The sequence below is a fragment of the Toxotes jaculatrix genome, chromosome 2 (assembly GCF_017976425.1).
Source record: "Toxotes jaculatrix isolate fToxJac2 chromosome 2, fToxJac2.pri, whole genome shotgun sequence".
In the NCBI taxonomy this organism is placed as follows: domain Eukaryota; kingdom Metazoa; phylum Chordata; class Actinopteri; family Toxotidae; genus Toxotes; species Toxotes jaculatrix.
This window is the reverse complement of record NC_054395.1, coordinates 25,175,901-25,196,980: the sequence shown is the minus strand read 5'-3', so window position 1 is coordinate 25,196,980 and position 21,080 is coordinate 25,175,901. Positions and strand designations below refer to the sequence as shown.

At 41.7% G+C, this 21,080-nt stretch overlaps 1 protein-coding gene across 2 annotated transcripts; it reads left to right on the top strand.

Moving 5' to 3' along the window:
• The first annotated feature begins 1,612 nt into the window (after positions 1–1,612).
• Positions 1,613–20,086, top strand: kdm5c (lysine (K)-specific demethylase 5C). Of its 2 annotated transcripts, XM_041053362.1 has the most exons (29): positions 1,613–1,932; positions 3,626–3,773; positions 4,874–4,951; positions 5,061–5,183; positions 5,299–5,469; positions 5,616–5,750; positions 8,284–8,340; positions 11,492–11,615; positions 11,871–12,151; positions 12,516–12,674; positions 12,785–12,904; positions 12,999–13,157; positions 13,513–13,694; positions 13,850–14,012; positions 14,097–14,216; positions 14,301–14,495; positions 14,610–14,791; positions 14,925–15,049; positions 15,149–15,296; positions 15,370–15,460; positions 15,656–16,038; positions 16,163–16,301; positions 16,462–16,641; positions 16,822–16,950; positions 17,080–17,835; positions 18,022–18,064; positions 18,170–18,369; positions 18,675–18,863; positions 18,978–20,086. In XM_041053362.1, the coding sequence occupies exons 2-29, from the start codon at positions 3,630–3,632 to the stop codon at positions 18,984–18,986; spliced, it is 4,785 nt and encodes a 1,594-aa protein (XP_040909296.1). In that variant the 5' UTR covers positions 1,613–1,932; positions 3,626–3,629; the 3' UTR covers positions 18,987–20,086. The 2 variants fall into 2 exon arrangements, with proteins under 2 accessions (XP_040909296.1, XP_040909305.1); XM_041053371.1 differs by lacking the exon at positions 8,284–8,340.
• The last annotated feature ends 994 nt before the right edge of the window (positions 20,087–21,080 follow it).

The following is a 21,080-nucleotide window of genomic DNA, read 5'->3' as shown; positions in this document are numbered from 1 at the left end:
ATAATTTCACAGGATTTCTCTAGTTTTTATTTGGCACAAAAAGGAAAGGAAAAGGTTACCATCACTACCATAGTTTGAAAATTGGAGATATTACAAAACACTATGAAAATAAAATAGCAACCCATGTCAGTTTTGTTGTGTACCCTAAATTGCAATTTTGTGCCACTCTTTAAACATTAATAACTTGATACAACCATTGGTGGAAATTGTATTAAACATAATCTACTATGTAACTTTGAGGCTAACTGAATTTCCATTTACATCAATATAATTTGGCTTTTTTTTTGGACAAGAATTTACAAAAAAAAACTCTTTAATGTCAAAGTACTTCTACAAGTAATAAGTAGTAAGTAATGTCAATTAATTAAAATATATAATGTAAAAGTGATTGTATTAATGTTGACCCCTTAAAGTCAGTATTTAGTAGGTGCACCTTAGGTTGCAATCACAGCACTGAGTCTGTGTGGTTAGGTCTCAATCAGGCTTGCACATCTGGACACTGCAATTTGACTCAGAGTAGTCATAGGTGTCTTGGTGGCTTCCCTCACTAGTCTCCTTCTTGCACATTCACTCAGTTTGTGAGGACTGCCTGCTCTGAGCAGATTTACACGTGCCATTTTTTTTTCTTAAAGATGGATTTAACTGAACTCCAGAAGATGTTCAGTGACTTGGGATTTTTTTTGTATCCATCCTCTGACTTATAGTTTTCAATGACCTTTTCCTCAGAGTTGCTTGGTGTGTTCCTTTGTCTTCATGGTGTAATTGTTGCCAGGAATACTGAGTAACCAGTGACTGGACCATCCAGACACAGGTGTCTTTAATCTGCAATTACCTGAGACACACGCACTGTACTCAGGTGATCTCCATTTCACTAATTGTGACACAACTAGCACCTAGTGGCTGGACCTCTCCCTTGAATTTGGTCAGTCACTTTAAAGGGGTAAATATTTATGCAATCACTTATTTGACATTGTATAGTTTAACTTAATTTAAATTTCTTTGTAGAAATGTATTTTCACTTTGACCTAACAAGGTTTTTTTTTCTATTCTTGACTAAAAAAGCCAAATGATATTGACCATGATTCCATTTATAAAAGCAATTAAAAGGGAAAACATCCAAGGGGGTGAGTGCTTTTTATAGGCACTGTATGAAAAAGTATAAATTATGAAACATTTTAAGATAGATACTTTATTCATCCGCCTGGGCAAATTAACATTTAACGTCTAAACTGAATATAAAGGTGGCCAGTTTCACTCCACTCAGTTCTGTCGAGACATACTAACACAGGAAGATTAAGACAGTTATATGGAGCCAGCCACATGAGAACGTTTTCTTTTTATAGGCAATGGCATGGTGAACTTTTACAATTAAATTAGATTGATTTAATTTACTTTTTAATGTAATTTACTTTTAATAAGAGTATGTTTCCGTTGTGGTTTTGCATTTTTATTTACTTGAGTACGGGTTTTGTCTGTACTTCTACTACAGCTGATGTAATTGTATGACTTTTATTTACATGCGTGGGTACTACTTTCAGGGTGTAAACGTGACGAACGTGGTGTGAAGATTTGAGGTTGTGCTTCGGTCGTGAGAAAAAACTAAGATGGCGTCTCGTCAAGAAAGATAGGATGGCCAGAAGAGAGTGATGATGTTGGTCGGAAAATGATTGATAGCGACATAACTGTTAAAGTTTGAGACTCTCGTTTACTATTAAAACATCGGCCACCCATGTTTTGAACCCGTGTCGTCTGGCAGAGCGGAGTCTATGGAGAACCGAGGCTGAAAAACGGTCAACTTTGCTAGCAGCGGTAGCTAGCCAACTGGACCGAGCACAGCTGGCCAACGTTAGCTAACCACCAGTTATCACAACAACAGAGGAAGGAGAGCGGCCACCAGCCCTATCATACCCCGGGACATCGAGGTGTCTTCGGGTCAGTCATAGGAATGCAGCGAGACATTGTAATGCAAAGGGGTCAACAAATAACTGCATGTGGAATTTCTTTTTACACATACATGTATGAGAGCAGCGTTACTCACCTTGTTGTTAGCGTCGATTTGAGTACGAACGTTGGCTTATTAGGGGTTATATTGTTGACTTAGTGTTCTCTGCCACCCAGTTAACGTTAGCTAACTACTGCTAGCTAGTTATCTAAAACAGTGGGAGGCGAGGGGACTGAGCTGAGAAGAACTGGAGGCCTCGATGCTAACGTTAGCTACAAGCGGCGTTAGATGATAGATGAACAATAGACACAAATAGACTTCTTGATAGCCAGAAGAGGATAAATGACTGACACCTAGCTAACCCACTATAAACATTTGAATTGGGGGCTTTTTCTCTTTCGTCATTTTTTTTTGTTATGCCTGTCGTTGGAAGGTAAGGTTAGTTTTAACGCCAGTTCTCCCAAGTTTAGTAGCTAGTAGCTAACAGTTGTCAGCTAACAGTTATTTGTATTAATGAGTGAATTCAAACATCGACATCTAAGCGTGCCTATTGGGCTTCTGCAGTCGAGTAATTGTGTATTTGTTGTCATTTGTCTCTCAAAAGCTTTCTAATTAATCTAGCCCAGCCCACTTGCGAGCATTGATGCTTTTATGGCCTTCTATACCTTAGGGTTCATGGCCTCCACGCCATTGTTTGTCTGAAGGCCCATTAAGAATCAGTTAGATGGGATACTTGCCACAGAAGTCTCAGCATCAAGTTCTTTTGATTTTTTTTGATGACTTTTTTTTAAAGGAATGTCTCATGATAGCATTCACTGAATACGCTTCTTTGACTCTTCACTTACAGATTACACAAAGAACTGCTTATTGCTTAGAGACAGACAAATGTTTCCATCACCTCTGTGTTTAAATTTAATTGTTCTGTACTGCAACTGATAAAACCTTGCTTAAAACTTTCCATGTCGGGCCTTGTTGATGCGCCAGAGCATGGCATTTGTTTTGTTGTGTCTGATGTTGGGGGAGGGGGTTTTAACAAGGACCACTTTGAGGACAAAAAAAATTTCATCCTGGGATTCCCCATGTCTCTTGTTATTGACTGTTACCTTAAGTGTTGGCCATAATGCATATAGAGGAACTAACAGGCATACTTATAAAGCGGTCAGTTTTACAGTGTTAGGGACTAGGACAGGACCTGCTAGGACAGGAAGTAGTGAGCTGGCAAAAGTAAACAAATCCGGTAACCTTTTGTACTAAGTGAATAATGTGTTTTTTATGGTCAGTTTTACTTATCATTGAACTTTACATTGCCTTTATAAAATTGAATCTGTCCGCAAATCGTTTGTTTCAGTTTGCTGTCAATAGAAACATGTAATGAGATCTGTGTCAGTGTAATTTCTGAAGGCAGTATGTTGGCCAGTGAACATACTTATCAAGAATCCACTCCTCACAACTTTTTGACTTTACACCACTCTGAACTGTGCTCCAGTATGTGGAGACCATTAAGTTATAAAGAAGTGACTTTAAATTATGTACAGGGTTTAAGGTTTTAAGTTGCTCTCTACAAAACAAAAACAAGCATTACATATATAAAACGCTTTCTGGAATGCTGTATGATGTTGTGATACTTATTACTAAGTCTGTTACAGTTCATTAACTTGTTATGCGTTATCTTCCTGTTGTCAGGGCAATGGAAGGGGAAGAGTTTGTACCTCCTCCGGAGTGTCCAGTATTTGAGCCATCATGGGAGGAGTTTCAGGATCCCCTGGGCTACATCGCCAAGATACGTCCAATTGCAGAGAAGTCTGGAATCTGCAAAATTCGACCTCCACCAGTAAATATTTGCTTATGCTTGGATTATGTTGAAGAAATGTTCTCTGTGTTCTGTATGAAATGTTTATCATGCATAGGGTCTACAGTATTTATGTATACTATTAAGTATTAGGTCCAAAGTACATGGGCTTGTAGTTTTGGTCTTAAAGATTTTTCTTCAGTCACCCGAGAAGCTCCATCAGTTCTGGCAACAGGGATGGCATAGATCTCTATTTTTCCTTGTTTTGCTTTTTCAAGCCATCTTTGAGTTTGCAGGCTTTGTAAAACATGACCCTGGTGATCCTGTCTAACCAGTCTGACAAAGTTGGTTTTCAAGTGTAGTCCTGCTCTGAATGTCATCAATGTGTCATTTTTGGCATTAATTTCATAATGTGCAACATCATCAAAAAAAAAAAAAACAGCATGTTTAGTATGATATTAGATCAGATGAATGATTCCCCATGATGTTTGTACAAAGGCAAGAATAATGATTCAGTGGTGTTGCATATGTAGAATATTTACACAGAAATGAACTATGAAAACAAATAAAATCTACAGCTATAAAAAGGAAGAAAATCTACACTATATTTAGTTAACAGCCATATCAAGTACAGTATAAACAATACAGTGTTACAAGAGTTAAATTACAGAATAAAACATCTAACAGAAGTAAAGTTGTTTGCAGCAAAGGATAGAGAGGATTACTGGAGTGAAACTGCAAGTGGTGTAGGATTGTGAATTAAAGCCTTATCACTGATCATCTTTAGGGCTTGGTGGATATAATCATGCAGTTATACATAAATTAGTTGCTTTACTAACTACTAACTGGTGAGAAGATAGGCCTTCAATTGTTGATAGTGTGAACTTCACTTGCTCTTTAGTAGGCAACCTAGGTTATCCTTCCTGCTTAAAGCTGAGCCAAGTTCTTGAGCCTGAAAGCCAGGGTTAAACCAGGGTTAAGCCCAAACTAAGCACACCATCTCATTAATTGCCCATGTCCATGTTCATCTTTTAGTAAGATTCCTGAATGATAGAGGTCAGCATTGAAGTAGAAATTATTGAAGTTGCTCTTTTCTTATATAAATTTACAAGTTTAATTTGTACATCTTTGCTCCCTTCAAGGACTGGCAGCCACCATTTTCAGTGGAGTTGGACAGCTTTCGTTTCACACCCCGCATCCAAAGACTGAATGAGCTGGAGGTAAGTTCCTCTTTTTTCCCTTAACATTGTAGATTGTTGACAGACAATTGAAGTTGTTCATGGAACTAGTCATAGTAATCTTTGTCGTCATCCATGCGTCTCATTTTAGGCGGAGACCAGAGTGAAGCTAAATTATTTGGACCGCATCGCCAGGTTTTGGGAGATCCAGGGATCCTCCTTGAAAATCCCACATATTGAAAGGCGCATCCTTGATCTTTTCAGCCTTTCAAAGGTGAGTGTGAACTGAGTTGTTCTCACACAGAAGATAACATGCTAACATCCAGATCTTGGTTTTTGTTCCTTTTCTAAGATTTGTTAAATGGTCAAAAAATACATTTTTGTTCCAGATTGTGACAGATGAAGGAGGTTTTGAGATGGTTTGTAAGGAACGGCGCTGGGCTCGTGTGGCCCAGAGGCTTGGCTACCCTCCAGGCAAGAACATAGGGTCTCTGCTGCGCTCACACTACGAGAGGATCGTCTACCCCTTTGAGATGTTCCAGTCTGGTGCTAGCCTGCCGGTATCACTACACATTCTCATCTGTCCTTTTTTGTGTTACCAGGGTTAATCAGCATATAGATAGCATTTAGAATGAGTTGATCTGTGAAGAGCTTAGTCATCATATGAAGAATGAATCTAATCTCTCTCTTTTTATGTACTTTCTAGCATTGCAAGCCAAAGCACTATGATGGTGAGGATGTGGATAAAGAGTACAAGCCCCACTCCATCCCCCTGCGACAGTCTGTTCAGCCATCCAAAATGAGCAGTTATGGACGCAGAGCGAACCGGTGTCAGCCTGATGTGAGTGAGAGTACCTGTCCTTACTTGTCATTCACCAAATTTGCATATCTCTGAGACAAGTAACACTGTACTGAGCTGTACTTTGTCACTTAAATAGATTTTTTGGATGACATTTCTATATTCCTTGCTGGCCTCAGAATCAAGCCTAGAAATTGATTAATTTGAGGAAAATTTTTGTTTTATACAAGAGGTGATCGATAAGTTCGTGGCCTAAGGTAGAATGAGATGAGTTATGCAGCTCTCGTTGCATATATATATATTTCAACCCTTTCAAAGATTATACAGAAAGTTTTTGAAGTTAAGAACGTTTGTGGTAATTCTGTTTGGGGTAATTGAAAATTGCAAGTTAGCACTGTCCCAGAAAATGGGCACGGTCTTCGTGAATTCATCTGCTACCTCTGTCTCAAGGGCCTATCACCCAAGTAGCGACTGATTAGGCAACCTCAGACTACTAACACTTCCCCAAGATGAAGAAGGAAGTGGTCACCATTTTGACACCAGTAATGACATTGTCGCTTCATGATCTGTATGCTCCTCGACTGCTGGACTAAGTGTGTAAATGTAGGAGGGAACTGTTTTAAAAAAATAATTTTCTAGCATTGCCTTATTCTACATTAGGCCATGGACTTATGAATTGCCCCTCGTGTAATGCTTTTCAAGGCCACAAAAATCGCATCGGTTTGGTGCAGCTGGTCTGTTAAAGAGGAATTTCTTTCAGCTCTGCCACTGTATTGAAGTTGTGAGTTTCCACCTTCACATGAATTTAACTGTTAGGTTTTCAGGCTTTCTTTACTTATAATTACTTAATCAGTGATGGTTTCTCAGAGGACTTAAACCACATATCAGAATCACTGCCACTGACGATATAACCTGCATTTGTTGTCATAATAATTGCAATCTGGTAATCACAGTTTCATTTTAACATACATTAGAGTTCCACTAATTAATGTGCAAAACCTACACGTGTTTTCATGTGGTAACCAAAAAAAACACTTCTGAAAAAATGTTCAGATTTTTTTTCCAGTACTTTAATCAGTGTACAGTAGATATATACTTGCTATTTGGTGATCTGGACTGAACAGCAAAGAAAACCGACAGGCTCCTTTGTTTGTTAACATTTAAAGTATTAGTACCATTTAATGGTTTACTATCTGCCTGCAGATGAGTCAAATCAATAGTGACACAGTTTACATTTTTACAGGCTAACAAAAAGCGACGCCAACAATCTACTCAGGTGTTGGATGACAGTCTTCTAGTGTGTACCATGCTGCCTTGTTATTAACGGTTTCTGTGCTTATCCATGTGCCCTGGTGCATGAGTTACAGCGTAGTGTTGGGAAAATGTGACAGTGCACTCAGAGCACATCCCAGCCTGCTTATTCTCCATCCCGCCATGCTGCTGTGCTTAATTCTGCTTTTGCTCTCTGCTCCATGGCTTATTTTGTTCTCTGCTTTGTTTCTGTCACTCTCTTTCCATCCCCACAGTAGGCACACAACTGTTTATTTCATAGGCCACATACTTTTTTTTTTTTTTTGTTGCCAGGACACAACACAATGTGTGGACCAGCCTGTTCTTTTACCTCATGCTTGTTACATGCAAGCTAATGATGCTTCATTTCCTACCCTAACCCCCTCCTCACATACTCGCACACACACCTCACCTCCACCCCCAAGGTTTTAATGACCTACTCATCATACTTTAAATACATAAGGCTCGCCAGTAGATTTTGTTTTTATTTTTTCATTGTTTTTACGCTGGAATACGTTTTATGTTTTGCATATTTAGTTAAATGCTGAATTGATGGGAACAAAACTAAGTTTGATGCAGATTTTTTTTAATGTCTCCAGATCTCATCAGATGGTTGACATAATAACTGATAATAATGGGACTCCATGTGAAATCCAGTGCATTTTATATTGGTTCATTTTTCATTCTCATTACTTAAATAGCTTCTGCAATATCCTTAGTTTTTAGAATTTCTTCATTAACAGTTTAGCCCATTTTTAAGCATTCCAGTTGTGATTGCCATTTAATAGCCATGTATCATAAAGGATCCGATTCTGGACACCTTTCCAGCATCATTTCTGTTTAGTTCCAAAGCTGATCCATTTCAAATAAATCATGTAGGTGCTACAGCAGAATCACCCATCAGTTGTTGGTGGCAACTTGAAGCGTCAGGGTCCAAGATAAGAACAGTCTTTTTTTTTTTTTTTCCAATTAGCATTTAATGCATCTTTAATTGTTCATCTTGAATCAGAAAACACTGGTCTGTCAAACTGCAGTGTAAACTAATCTTGAGTATTATAAGATATCCCAAAATTGCAAAAAATAATTTGTAAGTAAGAATTTAAATCCACAAAGTTTGGATTTAATACATCGTAAATCAAATGTGACCCTTGTCTCATAATGTGTCCCAGTGATATTTTTCCTACAACTACTGGCTCTGTTCTCTCCAGGCTCTCTCCCCTCCTCTCTCATCTCCTTTTTTCCTCTTGTCTTAGTTTATTGTTGCTGTTATTGTCTCCCCTTGCAGGGTCCAGAGGATCTGGCCCCCCATCCTCTCACCACTGGCTCTCAACTCATCTCTGCGGTACTGCCTCTTGAGCATATGAGCTCACCTTCCGCCCCTGCTCTCTTCCTGCCTCTTTTCCTAGACCACCTCACCCCTTCTGAAGTTGTCTAGATGTTTTGTTTTTTTTATTTTAACTAACCACTCAAGCACTTTCATTAACATGCAGTCATACCCCTGATGTCTAGGGGGTGGCAGCCCATAATAGGGCCACATGACTGTTGCAGACACGTTGCCATCAAAACCCTCCGTGGCATTTTAATACATGTACTTTGATTTTGAGATCAGACAATGAACAAAGAGAGGAAGATTCCCCCCAGCCTGTTCTCCTCTGTTTTTATTTAAGCTGTTAGTTCTTCATGAACAGGCTCTAGAAATGTTATTAAAATGAGAATGTGCTGTCTCATGTTGGACAAAGGTGTTTTGGGGCCTTGTCCTTGCAGTTTTATGTGTTACATTGTAGAGTGGAAAAGAAGTTCAGGAATGTGAACAAATTTGAATCCTAGTCCAAAGTTGCTAAGAACAAATGTCTCAGATGTCCTAAATGGCACAGATCACGGTAGGCTGTTGGAGAAACGTTCACTTTATCCCAAAACATTTTTCTAGTCTAGTTGTTTGGCTGTTGCACTCTGTAGCTTTCTCTCTTTGACTCATGCTCTTTCTCTGTGGTCGTACTGGACTTGTAATGCTGGGCTGTCTGTGTGCCTTTACACTTCTGCTGTCTTGCCTTGCTGTCCACTCACTACAGCAGCTGAGAGTGTGGCTGCATGCGTTCTCTCTTTTGGGTGCACTCACACAGGAGACTAGCAGGTTTCATTTAATAGGCTTTCACTTACAGAGCACCATAGTTTGATGACAGATGGGAGTCTTAAACCACTGGAGTACTACCTTTTTTCAACGTGTAATTGTTTTTGGCCTTGAAGTTTCCCTAGGTTTCGGCTATTGTCTATATGTAATCTGTATTGTTGTCTGCTGCTTTCAGTTCCCATCTCATTTGCATACTCCCTTGGTCAACAAAGTTCAGGTGCCTGGAAAGTGCACCTTTTTTTTTTTTTTTTTTTTTTTGTACGCAGAAAATACAGAACAGAGAACAGACAGCCAGAGTTAACATCTGCATGACTGAAGGTGCAACTGTATAAACAAACAAGCCCCTCTTGGAAATGAGCCTCGAATGGCATCTTTTACAGCACTGTGCGTGTCCTGTTTTTGTGCTATAAATGGCACTAATTAATGTTGTCATGACATGCATGCAAGAATTCTCTTGCTGTGAGAATACAGGTTGTGTTCTGACTACCGCCGGGTTCTTGGTGTTCATCTGTGTGGGAGAAAAAGTGCTTATATGGTCACATTATTCGTCAAACCTCTCACAAATTAGGACCAAACTTTAAATTTTGTCCTGCTTTTTTGTGCTTTTCAGTTCTACCGACTGTTTACTGAAAGTGATGTTAAGACCTGTGTTTCTGTCTACATTGCCGATGTTTGCAATCATATGGCTGACTGGAACTAGTGCCCGTAACCGTGTTCACACCTCAAAAGATTATAGTGAAACTGAAATGTAATGACTGCCCTAAAATAATTTTATTTTTTTTTCCATTCGCTACAACCATGATTCTTAACCTTGTGGGGGGTGGGAGGTTGCCTAAAAAAAGTTAATGCAAAATAAAAGAAGGGATGAGCAATATATCAGGGGCGATGTATCATTAAATAATAAATACAACATTAAATTATTGTTTTTGTTCAAATGATGGAATTTCAGGCGATAGTTATGGCCGATAATGCGGATCATGATGCGGACTAGCGATGGCACTCGAGACCTGGTTCTGAGTGGTGATATTTACCTCTCTGCTTTCTGTTGATCACTGTTTACACAAGGGTATGGCTGAGTTCCTGAAACACATACAGACAGAGTATGTCTGTCTGTATGTTTCAGGGCCACCCCGGTAATGGAGACGTTACTGGCAGATTTTGCAGCACAAACAGTTTATCAAACATCTGTTGAACCAGCAGAACACAGTCTTGCAGAAGAGTGCCATCTTCAGCTGCTCTGCATGTGGTCAATTGGCTGTCCCCGACTCATCCATTACACCATAATGTTTACACAGCCATACAGGGCTCCTTATGCTAATTTTAGCGCATTGTTTCGAGCAAGCTGAAAGAAAAAACGCTAATTGTATGTGATTGTTGAGGTTAATTATCTATGTATATGAAATTAGTTAGTAGAATTAATTAGTAGAAATTAGACTCTGAGGCTGAGACCAACCAGTCCCCCATTCTCTCCAGTAGAAAATCTCACACCATCAGCAGAGACAGAGGAGAGGATGAAATTACATTTTAAAATCGCTGACTGTGGTATTATGCACTCCTAAACTTTGCCCTACCAGCAGGGGTCAAGAATGTAGCAGTGGCAGAGCTGTCCAAATCCAAGAATTTTAGGGATCGAGGCAAGACCAAATGGGGCCAACAGAGTTCGAGATAACAGTTCCCATTTTTCATACTGCTGTCTCACTGTTGTTCATAGTGAGCGTCAACTATGATGAAACTTTGCTCACTCTTTACAGTACTTTTGGATTTAGAAAAGTTTGACATGTGATAGGAACAGGAAACAACTCTAACCAAAAAAAAATGTAATGACATTATAATCAGACCAAAGACCGTAAGAACAAGATGATGGGGGGGGGGGGGGAAACGCCTTGAGACCAGATTACAGCAACTACTCCTAAAGTCCTGCTCAGTGGTCGTAATGCCTCAGATTCAGCTGCAGTTAACATGTCAAACTCAAGTAAAAACAAAAAACAAAACTCATTAATGGATATTCAACTATAACTAAAATACTCTGTCAGTTATCATAAATGAACAACAAGGATTTGATTTAAAAACTGGAATAATAATCAATAAAAACTAAATGACACCCTACCCTAACTGTATGGTTGCAACTGCTGGTGATTGTGTGTTATGGTGGTGGGTCTTAACCTTTCAGCTTTCACTGTGACGTAGGCTAACGTTTCCTTACTTTCTAACCTAGCACAATCCCCTCTTGTGATGCATTGCTATGCTCTCATGTTTTAGCTGTTTGTTCTGCATTTGGCCTAAACCCTTGCTTTGCTCTGTGTGCTGTGGAGAGAAGCTGCAATCTATCTGTCCCTTAATGATGACAATTTACTTTTATTCACAGCCTGAACCTACAGAGGAAGACATAGAGAAGAACCCAGAACTGAAGAAGCTACAGATCTATGGTGCAGGGCCTAAGATGATGGGACTTGGACTGGTGGCGAGGGATAAAGGCATTAGGAAGAAGGGTAAGTGCTGTGACCACAGCCTCATAAATGACTTTGAAGTCCAACAGCAATGAACAGCAACGAGAAACCGGGAAATTTGGGCACAACACTGCACCACAAAAATTTACTTGATACAGTGAAAGCAGTGAGATGAGAATGAAGCAATTCCTCCATTCATGTCATAAATTGTGGGCAGAGCTTTGGTTGTAGAGCTTTGGTTTGGTTTAGATAAAACTGACAACCGTTGATTCTGAACAGTCCATGCTCTGTCTTTAGATGAGCTGCCTCAGACTGTTACCATCAAAGACGATGTGTCATCCGCTCCTGGTGATACCTCAGTCAAAGCGGAGCCACTGGAGCCTCAAGAGAAGCAGAGTGAAGGGTGCACATCGAGTCCCCAACTGCCTCCCTCAAGCATCACAGTAAAGACAGAAGTGAAAAAAGAAGAACCGCAGGACGAGGATGGGAAAGACGATGTTGACGAGGAAGATGACAAAGATAGACCTTGCACCAAAATGACCATGAGGCTTAGACGCAACCTCAACAACCCACAGTGTGTGAGTTGACCAGGGGATGCATTAAAGTGGCAGTCAAAGCAGAGTTCAGCATAACTAAGTTGAGCCAAATGTAAAAAAAAGTTTGAGAAAGCTGGATAAAAACATTTTTTTAAACTGACTGTTACTCTTACAGTAAATCTCAGATACACTACCAGAAGAAGTTATATGATTTTATTGGTCTGTAAACACAATGCACTGATCTCTTGCGTCCATGACAGAATAGTAATAGTTGTCAAGCCTTTGAATTTTATATAGATAGAGCAGGTTACCAGTGCTCTGTGGGGACACTGTGGTTGTCTGCATCATCACTCACCTGACTCCAAGACCCAAGAACCAATGTTTTCTACTCCTCGCTGTTTTAAAGGTGGATTCTTTCGTGTGTCGAATGTGTGGTCGGGGAGATGATGATGAGAAGCTCTTGCTGTGTGATGGCTGTGATGACAACTACCACACCTACTGTCTACTACCCCCACTCACTGACCCACCAAAAGGCAATTGGCGATGTCCTAAGTGTGTGGCAGAGGTAAATAAGAATGTTTAAAAGCGCTTGTTTGTGTCTGTTATATTTCTGACATTCTTCGTCAGGTTTCTTCTAACCCACAACACTTCTCTGGTTTGATTTCTAACTTTCAGGAGTGCAAGAAGCCGGCGGAAGCATTCGGCTTTGAACAAGCTACACGAGAGTACACTCTGCAGAGTTTTGGGGAAATGGCTGACACCTTTAAAGCAGATTACTTCAACATGCCTGTCCATGTAAGCGCACCTATTCTTTATGAAGCATGGCTCTACCCTTGCTGGAGATAAGATGGGAGACTAATCCCTAGTCTGTGTGTTGTTGTCGGTGTAGATGGTTCCCACTGAGCTTGTGGAGAAAGAGTTCTGGAGGTTAGTCAGTAGTATTGAGGAAGACGTGACTGTGGAGTACGGAGCGGACATACACTCCAAAGAGTTTGGCAGTGGCTTCCCAATGAACAATGGCAAGAGGAAGCTCACAAAGGAAGAGGAGGTATGTGCATTGTTGTTTTTTTTGGGGATGAAAAAAAGAACAAAAAAATCTTAATCATTTCTGTCTGCTGGTTCTTTAGATTACATACTGTGGGTTGGAAACTACTCAAGGAAAAAGCTGAATTCCAAAAGTAAATTTTGAATACAGTATAATGTGGAAAACGGCCAACATCAAGAGTTAGGAGCAGGAATAAATCTTCGTTGACAAGCAGAATTTTAGTCAGAAATGATTGATTTCATAATGTGCTGAAATATGAGGTGCTTGAAAAACACTGCTCAGTTAAGATGTTACCTGTAATCTGTTCATTATCATAGTCCAGTGGTTATTTTAAGCTCATTCTTTCCTTTTCCGTCAGGAATACGCTCGCTGTGGCTGGAACTTGAATGTGATGCCTGTGCTGGAGCAGTCACTCCTGTGCCATATTAATGGAGACATCTCTGGGATGAAGGTGCCATGGCTTTATGTAGGCATGGTGTTCTCAGCTTTCTGCTGGCACATTGAGGATCACTGGAGCTACTCCATCAACTACCTACACTGGTACAGAGTGCTTGTTGTGTGTTTGTGTTGCAGGCTAAAATTATTGCAGCTTTTGGTGTAGAGACTGTGATCTGGTCATGTGAAATGATATTTTCAGTGAACGATTATAACCACCTCACTCCGTTCTTGGCTACCCATGTATCTGCCATCTCCAGGGGTGAACCGAAGACATGGTATGGAGTTCCCTCTGTGGCAGCTGAGCGACTTGAGGAGGTGATGAAGAAGTTGACACCAGAGCTGTTTGAGTTTCAGCCTGACCTCCTGCACCAGCTCGTCACCATCATGAATCCCAATATCCTCATGGCCCACGGTGTACCGGTGAGTCTCTCATAAACACACGCGCACACAGTAGAAATACAGCTTGTTAAAAAGCTCTCTTACCTCCGTGTTCCTCATCGGCAGGTTGTACGTACCAACCAGTGTGCTGGTGAGTTTGTCATCACCTTCCCCAGAGCATACCACAGTGGCTTCAATCAGGGATATAACTTTGCTGAAGCTGTCAACTTCTGCACTGCAGACTGGGTATGTCTGTTTACATTGTCTGTCTCAAGTTGTCAGCATTCACAAGACTCTGTGATCAAGATCATTCCTCTCCCTCCCTCTTAGCTGCCTGCCGGCCGTTCCTGTATTGAGCACTACCGACGCCTAAGGAGGTATTGTGTATTCTCCCACGAGGAGCTCACCTGTAAAATGGCTGCGAGCCCAGAGAAACTAGACCTTAACCTGGCCGCAGCTACACACCGGGAAATGTTCATTATTGTTCAGGAGGAGAGGAAGCTGCGGAAGGGTCTGATGGAAAGGGTGAGAGACAGTTGGGTTTTGTATCATGTCAAATTTGTTGGATATTGTTGCATTCTTATGAGAATATGGGAAAAGCTTTAATCGTTGTATAAAATCTGTGCATTGTACCTGCAGGGCATTACTGAAGCAGAGCGTGAGGCATTTGAGCTGCTGCCTGATGATGAGAGACAGTGTGATAAATGCAAGACCACATGCTTCCTTTCTGCTCTGGCCTGCTCAAACTGCCCCGAGCGTCTGGTGTGTCTTTATCACACTCAGGATCTGTGCAACTGCCCCACTGAAAAACTCTACCTCAGGTATTCACCTCTTGTGTAGCTGTGTGTGTGTGTGTATATGCTTTGCACTGAGTATAATTTGCCATAATCTACCACAGTGTAATTTTCTGTCTAATTAAATCTATGTTAATCTTGTTATTCCGTCACTTTACAGGTACAGATATACCCTGGATGAGTTGTTAGCCATGTTACACCGATTAAAGGTTCGGTCTGAGTCTTTTGATTCCTGGGCCAACAGAGTGAAAGAGGCACTTGAGCAAGAAGAGGGAAACAAGATAGGTGGGAAATCACCACAATTGAATCCGTTAAACGATTGTTTTAACATAAAGTTGAGATTTTAAGAGACCGCGGGAAGAGTAAATGGTTCTTGCATTGTAGGAATTGATGACTTGGAAATGTTAAAGACGGAAGCAGCGGAAAAAAAGTTTCCAGACAACGAACTTCTCCGGAAACTCAACACTGTTCTTAAAGACATAGAGCGCTGCCAACGGACAAGTACTGAGCTCCTCACTGACTCAAAGACCAGGTAGGAAGGTGCACAAATTTAGTGTTGACACTATCTGTTGAGTTACATGCACTCACACATTGCTGTCTTTCAGTGAAAGTAAGATGACTTTGGCAGAGCTGAAATCTTTGGTAGAGACGATGCAAAACCTGCCCTGTGTCATGAACCGGCTGGAGGAAGTGCAGGTGAGAAGTTATGTCACACTGAACAAGCTAGCTTGTATTCTCAGATTATAGTCCTCTAAAACTGATTTCTGATTTCATACAAATAAATAAAATAAAAATATATACGTGTTATTCATTTTATAATATTCTTAGCTTTAAAGTTGTATTCTTATTTAGTGCACTTAAGGTTTTCCTCTGTACCCCCTGATTTTCAAGGCGGTTCTGAAGACAGTGGAGGATTTCCAGAGCCAGGCTCAAGTGCTGGTCAGTGACAGGGACTGGAGAAGGGACTCACCACCACCTGAGGAGTTGGAGATGTTGTTGGAGCAGGGAGGCAAACTGCCTGTTGTTGTGCCAGAGTATAATTTACTTCAGGGCCTAAAGGAGCAGGGCCACTGGCTGGCAGAGGTGAGGTGTACCCTGGGCTCAGAAGGAGGTGAGAGGCAGGAGGTGACGTTGGATGTGTTGAGGAACCTGATGGAGGCAGGCTGCAACGTGCCCCAGAGTGTGTCTGTGGAGACGGCCATGGCAGAGCTTCAGGAGCTGCTCACAATTGCAGAACGTTGGGAGGAGAAGGCACAGATCTGCCTCGAACAAAGGTAACAGATAATTCACACCATTTAAACATTCTCTCGCTTTCACCTGCGGCAGGGGTTGTTATCATATAACCAGTCTACCCTGTTTCAGAGACATCAAAGTTTGTTTATGGTTTTGTTCTTCCAGGCAAAAGCACCCTCTCTCCACACTAGAGGCAATTGTAAATGAGGCCCAGCTTATTCCAGTTAAGCTTCCCAATATCCTGGCTCTACAGGGCTGTCTCACACGAGCACGGGCCTGGGTAACAGACTTGGAAGAAATCCAGGTAAAAAAAAAGGAATGTTATCTTTTCGATTGGTCCCATCCTTATGTTTCTGCCCGTGTGATGGTTTGATATGTAATTAAACTGAAATACCTTGAATTGTAAAAAATATACAGTACCTCTTACTGTTATATTATTATTCATTCTTTTTTGTTTGTTGTAGAATGGGGAACATTACCCATGTCTGGATGACCTAGAGGGCCTGGTGGCTATTGGAAGGGACTTGCCAGTCTTTATGGAGGAGCTAAGGCAGCTGGAACTGCAGGTGGCCAGTGCTCACTCCTGGAGGGACAAAGCCAGCAAGACCTTCCTGAAGAAGAGCAGTCAGCACAGTCTGCTGGAGGTGGGCAGCTTGGAGGAAATGGGAAATAAAAATAAATTTAAACAAATCGAATTTATTTCTACATTTAACAACAACATCAGGTGTCAGTGTACCTAAATCCCTACAACATCCGATTTTAAAGCCCTTGGTAAGGCACCTGTCATGAGAGCATGCGTTTAACTGTTGTTGTTGCCCTTGCAGGTGTTATGTCCATGTGCAAAAAGGAGAGAGAGCCGAGATGGGACGGAGCCGTTGGATGATCCATTGGATGATTCTGATACCAACACTCTGGGCCTTTCTGCTCAGGACCTGAGGGACCCTGCAGCTATTGTGAGTTTACTGAACATGTCTTCGTCTACTATTAATCGCTCTAAGATTTAGTTTTGTTTTTATGGATGTGCATATTTTATGCCTGAATACTGGTTGATGACGTGAACCTGATGTTTGCCTTGACTCCAGGTGATGGCATTCAAAGAAGGGGAGCACCAGGAGAAGGAGGCACTGCTGAGGTTACGGAAGTTGAACATGTGTAAGTCTGGACTTAATGCTGCAAGTTACAAGGAGGACAAGGAGAATGGGAGGTGGGACGACACCATGGAGACGGATACATCCAGCCACTCAGAGAACTCTGTAAAAGAGAACGGTAACAGTAACCACACCTGTACGACTCCTCCTCAGTCAGTGTGTGTGTGTGCAGGGCAGCCTCGTGCCCCTCAGCTCCGCTGCCATCTGTGTAAGGACTGGTTCCATGGTGGCTGCGTTCCTTTCCCCTCCCTGCTCCCCTCCTCTGGACCACCACTTAACCCCCTCTGCTGGTGGGACTGGGACTCACGCTTCTTGTGTCCTCGGTGCCAGCGGTCACGGCGCCCACGCTTGGAGACCATCCTGGCATTACTTGTAGCCCTGCAGAGGCTGCCAGTGCGTCTGCCTGAAGGAGAGGCTCTGCAGTGTCTCACGGAGAGGGCCATCACCTGGCAGGGCCGAGCCAAAGAGGCGCTCGAGACGTCAGAGCTGCAGCAGGCTCTTCAGAAGCTGCAAGAGCTCAAAGAGACTCTTCATAGTGAAGCAGAGAAAGAAGACGTGGGAAAGGAGACAGAAGGGAGCTCAGTGATAGTTTTGTCAGACTCCGAGGGAGGGGAAGGAGAGGATGGAGTCATTGATCTCACAGAGGAGAAATCACCTAAAAAGAACGCCAAGGAAAGCAATGGCACTCAGGTTAACGCTCTTTTCTTTTTATTTTAGTATCAAACTAGATACAGACTGTTAACTGCAAAGTGTTCAACTGTCTTCAGTATTTGTTACTTGAATAATAATTGATAATCAAATAATTTCATTACTGCTTCAGACTTTATCATACTGTATCCACGTTGCCTGTTTTATACAACGCTTGTTTGCCCACAGGCTAGATGTGAAAATGGCGTCAGCAAGAAGTCAAACGTTACAGGTAGGACGGTGTGTTGATCTCAGAAATAACCATCAAAAGTGCTGTGATTCACTCTGTCCCACAGAAACAAGCCCTGATGACGTTTTCTCTGTGCACAATTTTCAGGTGTGGGGTCATTGCTGCCCCTGCTGCCTCTGCTGAAAGGCCAGGTAGTGGAGCTTTCCGCTGCCACCCGGGTCCGGCTGGAGGAGCTACAGCTGGAAGGAGACCTGCTGGAGGTGTCCTTGGACCAGACACACATCATCCACAGAGTCCTCGAAGCTTCCTCTGTTCCACCCAGAGAAACACTGCACACACTCATTCAGGTCAGGAAAAGAAACCCTGGCATTAGTTTTCGATTACTGTTATTTAATTTATGGATCCTCATAAATTAAATAACACACACACCCTCACACACCATGTTAAACTGAGGACACTTATTTCCAACATGGTGTCAAGATTTTCAAAGACAGACATAAAACATGATAATTAACACTGCAACGCTGCTTGTACTTGAGTCAGGTTTTTGAAGAGAAAATGGGGAAATGTGTTGCTGTGTTTATTCATTTGTGACATTTTTACTGAGGTTTGTTCACCTCAGCTGCTTCTTTTCTAATGTTCTCTCTCTCAGATTGAGCTTGAGGAGCAGAGACGAACGAGCCGTGGCCGAGCCAAGGACTCCAAAAGAAAGAGGAAGAGCCACAGAGGTGGCAGTGGGGATGGGACAGGAGAAAGGTCACTGGACGTCTCTGAGTCAAAGAAAACCTGTCCCATCAGCCACAGCCCCTCGCCTCACTTACCTGCTCCGACCCATCCAGAGGTAACAACCCTTTGAGTTTATTTTTGCGTGAAGTATGTTCTGTTCATGTCTCTGGATATAGCTTCAAAATTCTGAATTTATTAAATATTAAAGCTTCGTGTTTTCTTTTGACAGATTTTGTGATATAGTCAACGCTGGAGCTCTGTTTAGACGGATTAGTCGGAGGGATTGAAGGGACAGAGCATTCTGTGCCAGAAAACCGTGTCAAGTTATAGAAAGATGCAGGACATCCCCCCTTCCCTGTACCCTGCGTCCCTTCTCATTCCTCTTTCATGCATTCAGACACTAACAGATCGATGACTCTTCTTATACACTCCACACTCTCATCCCTAACTCAGACGTATCCTCACCCATTGAGATCTTTTTTTTTTTTTTTTTTTTAAGACTCTCTGTCCCACCCAGACGTTATTCTCCACCTCCCCTGGACCCACCCTCCCTGTGAACATATTAAGACTGTGTTGGACCGATGTGGGACTTACCGTAATAGGTCTATGGTCTAGAGTTGTCTTCGAGGTCAGTCAGTATGCTATTGTTATCCCAACTGTATTAAATGCTAGTTCAGCCGAAGCCTTTCTCAGCACCGGCACTTGCAGTTTCACTTCACTTGACCCACTCGTTGAAGTTGAATAAGCTATGGGTTAATTTAGACAGTTGTGTTTGGGCGTGAATCCTGAAGCTGAGGTACAGCAGAAGGTTTTGACAGCTGATCTTAGATAACAGCACCGTGGTTACACGTATTTTTTTAGTTGTATTGACTCTTGTGTTTGATGCTGTTTTGAGGGGATATGCATTTTGAATAAACTGAGTAAATTTTGGGAAGTGTTAAAAACAGGCATTAATGTTTTTGGTGCTACTTTCCCAAAATTGATATATGTACCTCTTGGCTTTCTCTTTCTCCTCCCTTTCCTCCACTTGATGCTTTTTTTCTTTTTCTTTTTTTTCTTTTTTTTTAAGCTCCCATCCTCTTGACTCCAGGTTTTATTCCTCTCAATTTTACCTCTTTTTCTTCCTCCCTCATTCTCTGTTTGCAGATTAAGGTAACTTCACTGTAACTCACTTTGTCACAAATTATTTTGTTTTCTGGGTTCAAATTATATTATTATAATTATTATTATTATTATTGATATTGCAGACACACAGTTGTCGTGAGTTTGTGTAAAAACCTTTCATTTTAATGTTGCCTTTGTTTCTTTTCACTCTTGTTAGAAAAATAAAAGTTTAGAATTGTTTAGGATATGTTGACTCATTATTTCTAAAGCTCTACGCTGGATTTTGTCACATTGAATTAGGGCTGAAGGATTTATCGTTTTCTGATCGGAATTGTGATTACAGACAAGGCGATCATGTGATTGCCAAAGCTGCGGTTTTTGCAGTGCTCCTAACTGACCCAGCATCTACTGTCAACTATTTTACACATACATGTTGTCTCCCTACCAAGGGGAAAGTTGTAGGTGTCAGCAGTGAGGATCACTTCCGCGTTCAAAAAGCTGCAGTTCCTCTGCTGCCGCTGGGGGCTGGCTCCAGAAGTGAGCAATTCTCCATTGACCCCCATGTTAAAATAGGCAACTTTACAGCCTAAAAAAACATATTTACAGCCTGGGGGGTGAAGACTGAATTTTTTTGTACCACAACCGTTATAGTGTTATTTAGGCTTAAAATTCTTACATAAATTGGGGCGTGGTTACGTTGAGCAACAGCTCCATAGACGGGCACTGGCAGTTAGCTCTTTGCTAAAGCATCGGCTGGGCTAGGCGGCTACATCCAGAGGCCTCCGGCTACCTCCAGCGGTTGACAGGGGCTGCAGTGTCCATGTTTGTTTGCCAATGTTCGGATAGGTTTTTGTGCCAATATGGCTTACTGTAGTGTTGACTGTACTAACCGACCGACGAAGGAGTCTGTGTTGCAGTTTTTTCGTTAAGTAAATTTCTCACTATTTTACCTGGATGTTTGCACTAATTAGCATGTATTAGCATAGTATTTGCCGCTGGCTTAATACTTAACTGCCGATTTAAGGTCGCTGCTGATACAGATAGAGGACCGGAGCAGCTAATGTTAGGAAGGTGCTCTCAGAGTCCGTTTGTTGCGGGAATACTAGGCTACAATTTTATTTCGTCTCATTTTTCTCTTTAAGAAGTCCGACATTGCATGGACAGAGCAGCTCCGTCAGTAAGCGGCTGCTGTTGTTTGTGTGTTGCTGAAACTGTAAGTGGATAGTGG

Excerpts from the sequence above, each read along its gene's own strand:
- kdm5c (XM_041053362.1), top strand. The coding sequence starts at position 3,630 with ATGGAAGGGGAAGAGTTTGTACCTCCTCCGGAGTGTCCAGTATTTGAG. Across the intron at positions 11,616-11,870 it reads TAAAGGCATTAGGAAGAAGG|ATGAGCTGCCTCAGACTGTT; the intron begins GTAAGTGCTGTG and ends CTCTGTCTTTAG. Across the intron at positions 15,050-15,148 it reads AGAAGAGGGAAACAAGATAG|GAATTGATGACTTGGAAATG; the intron begins GTGGGAAATCAC and ends CTTGCATTGTAG.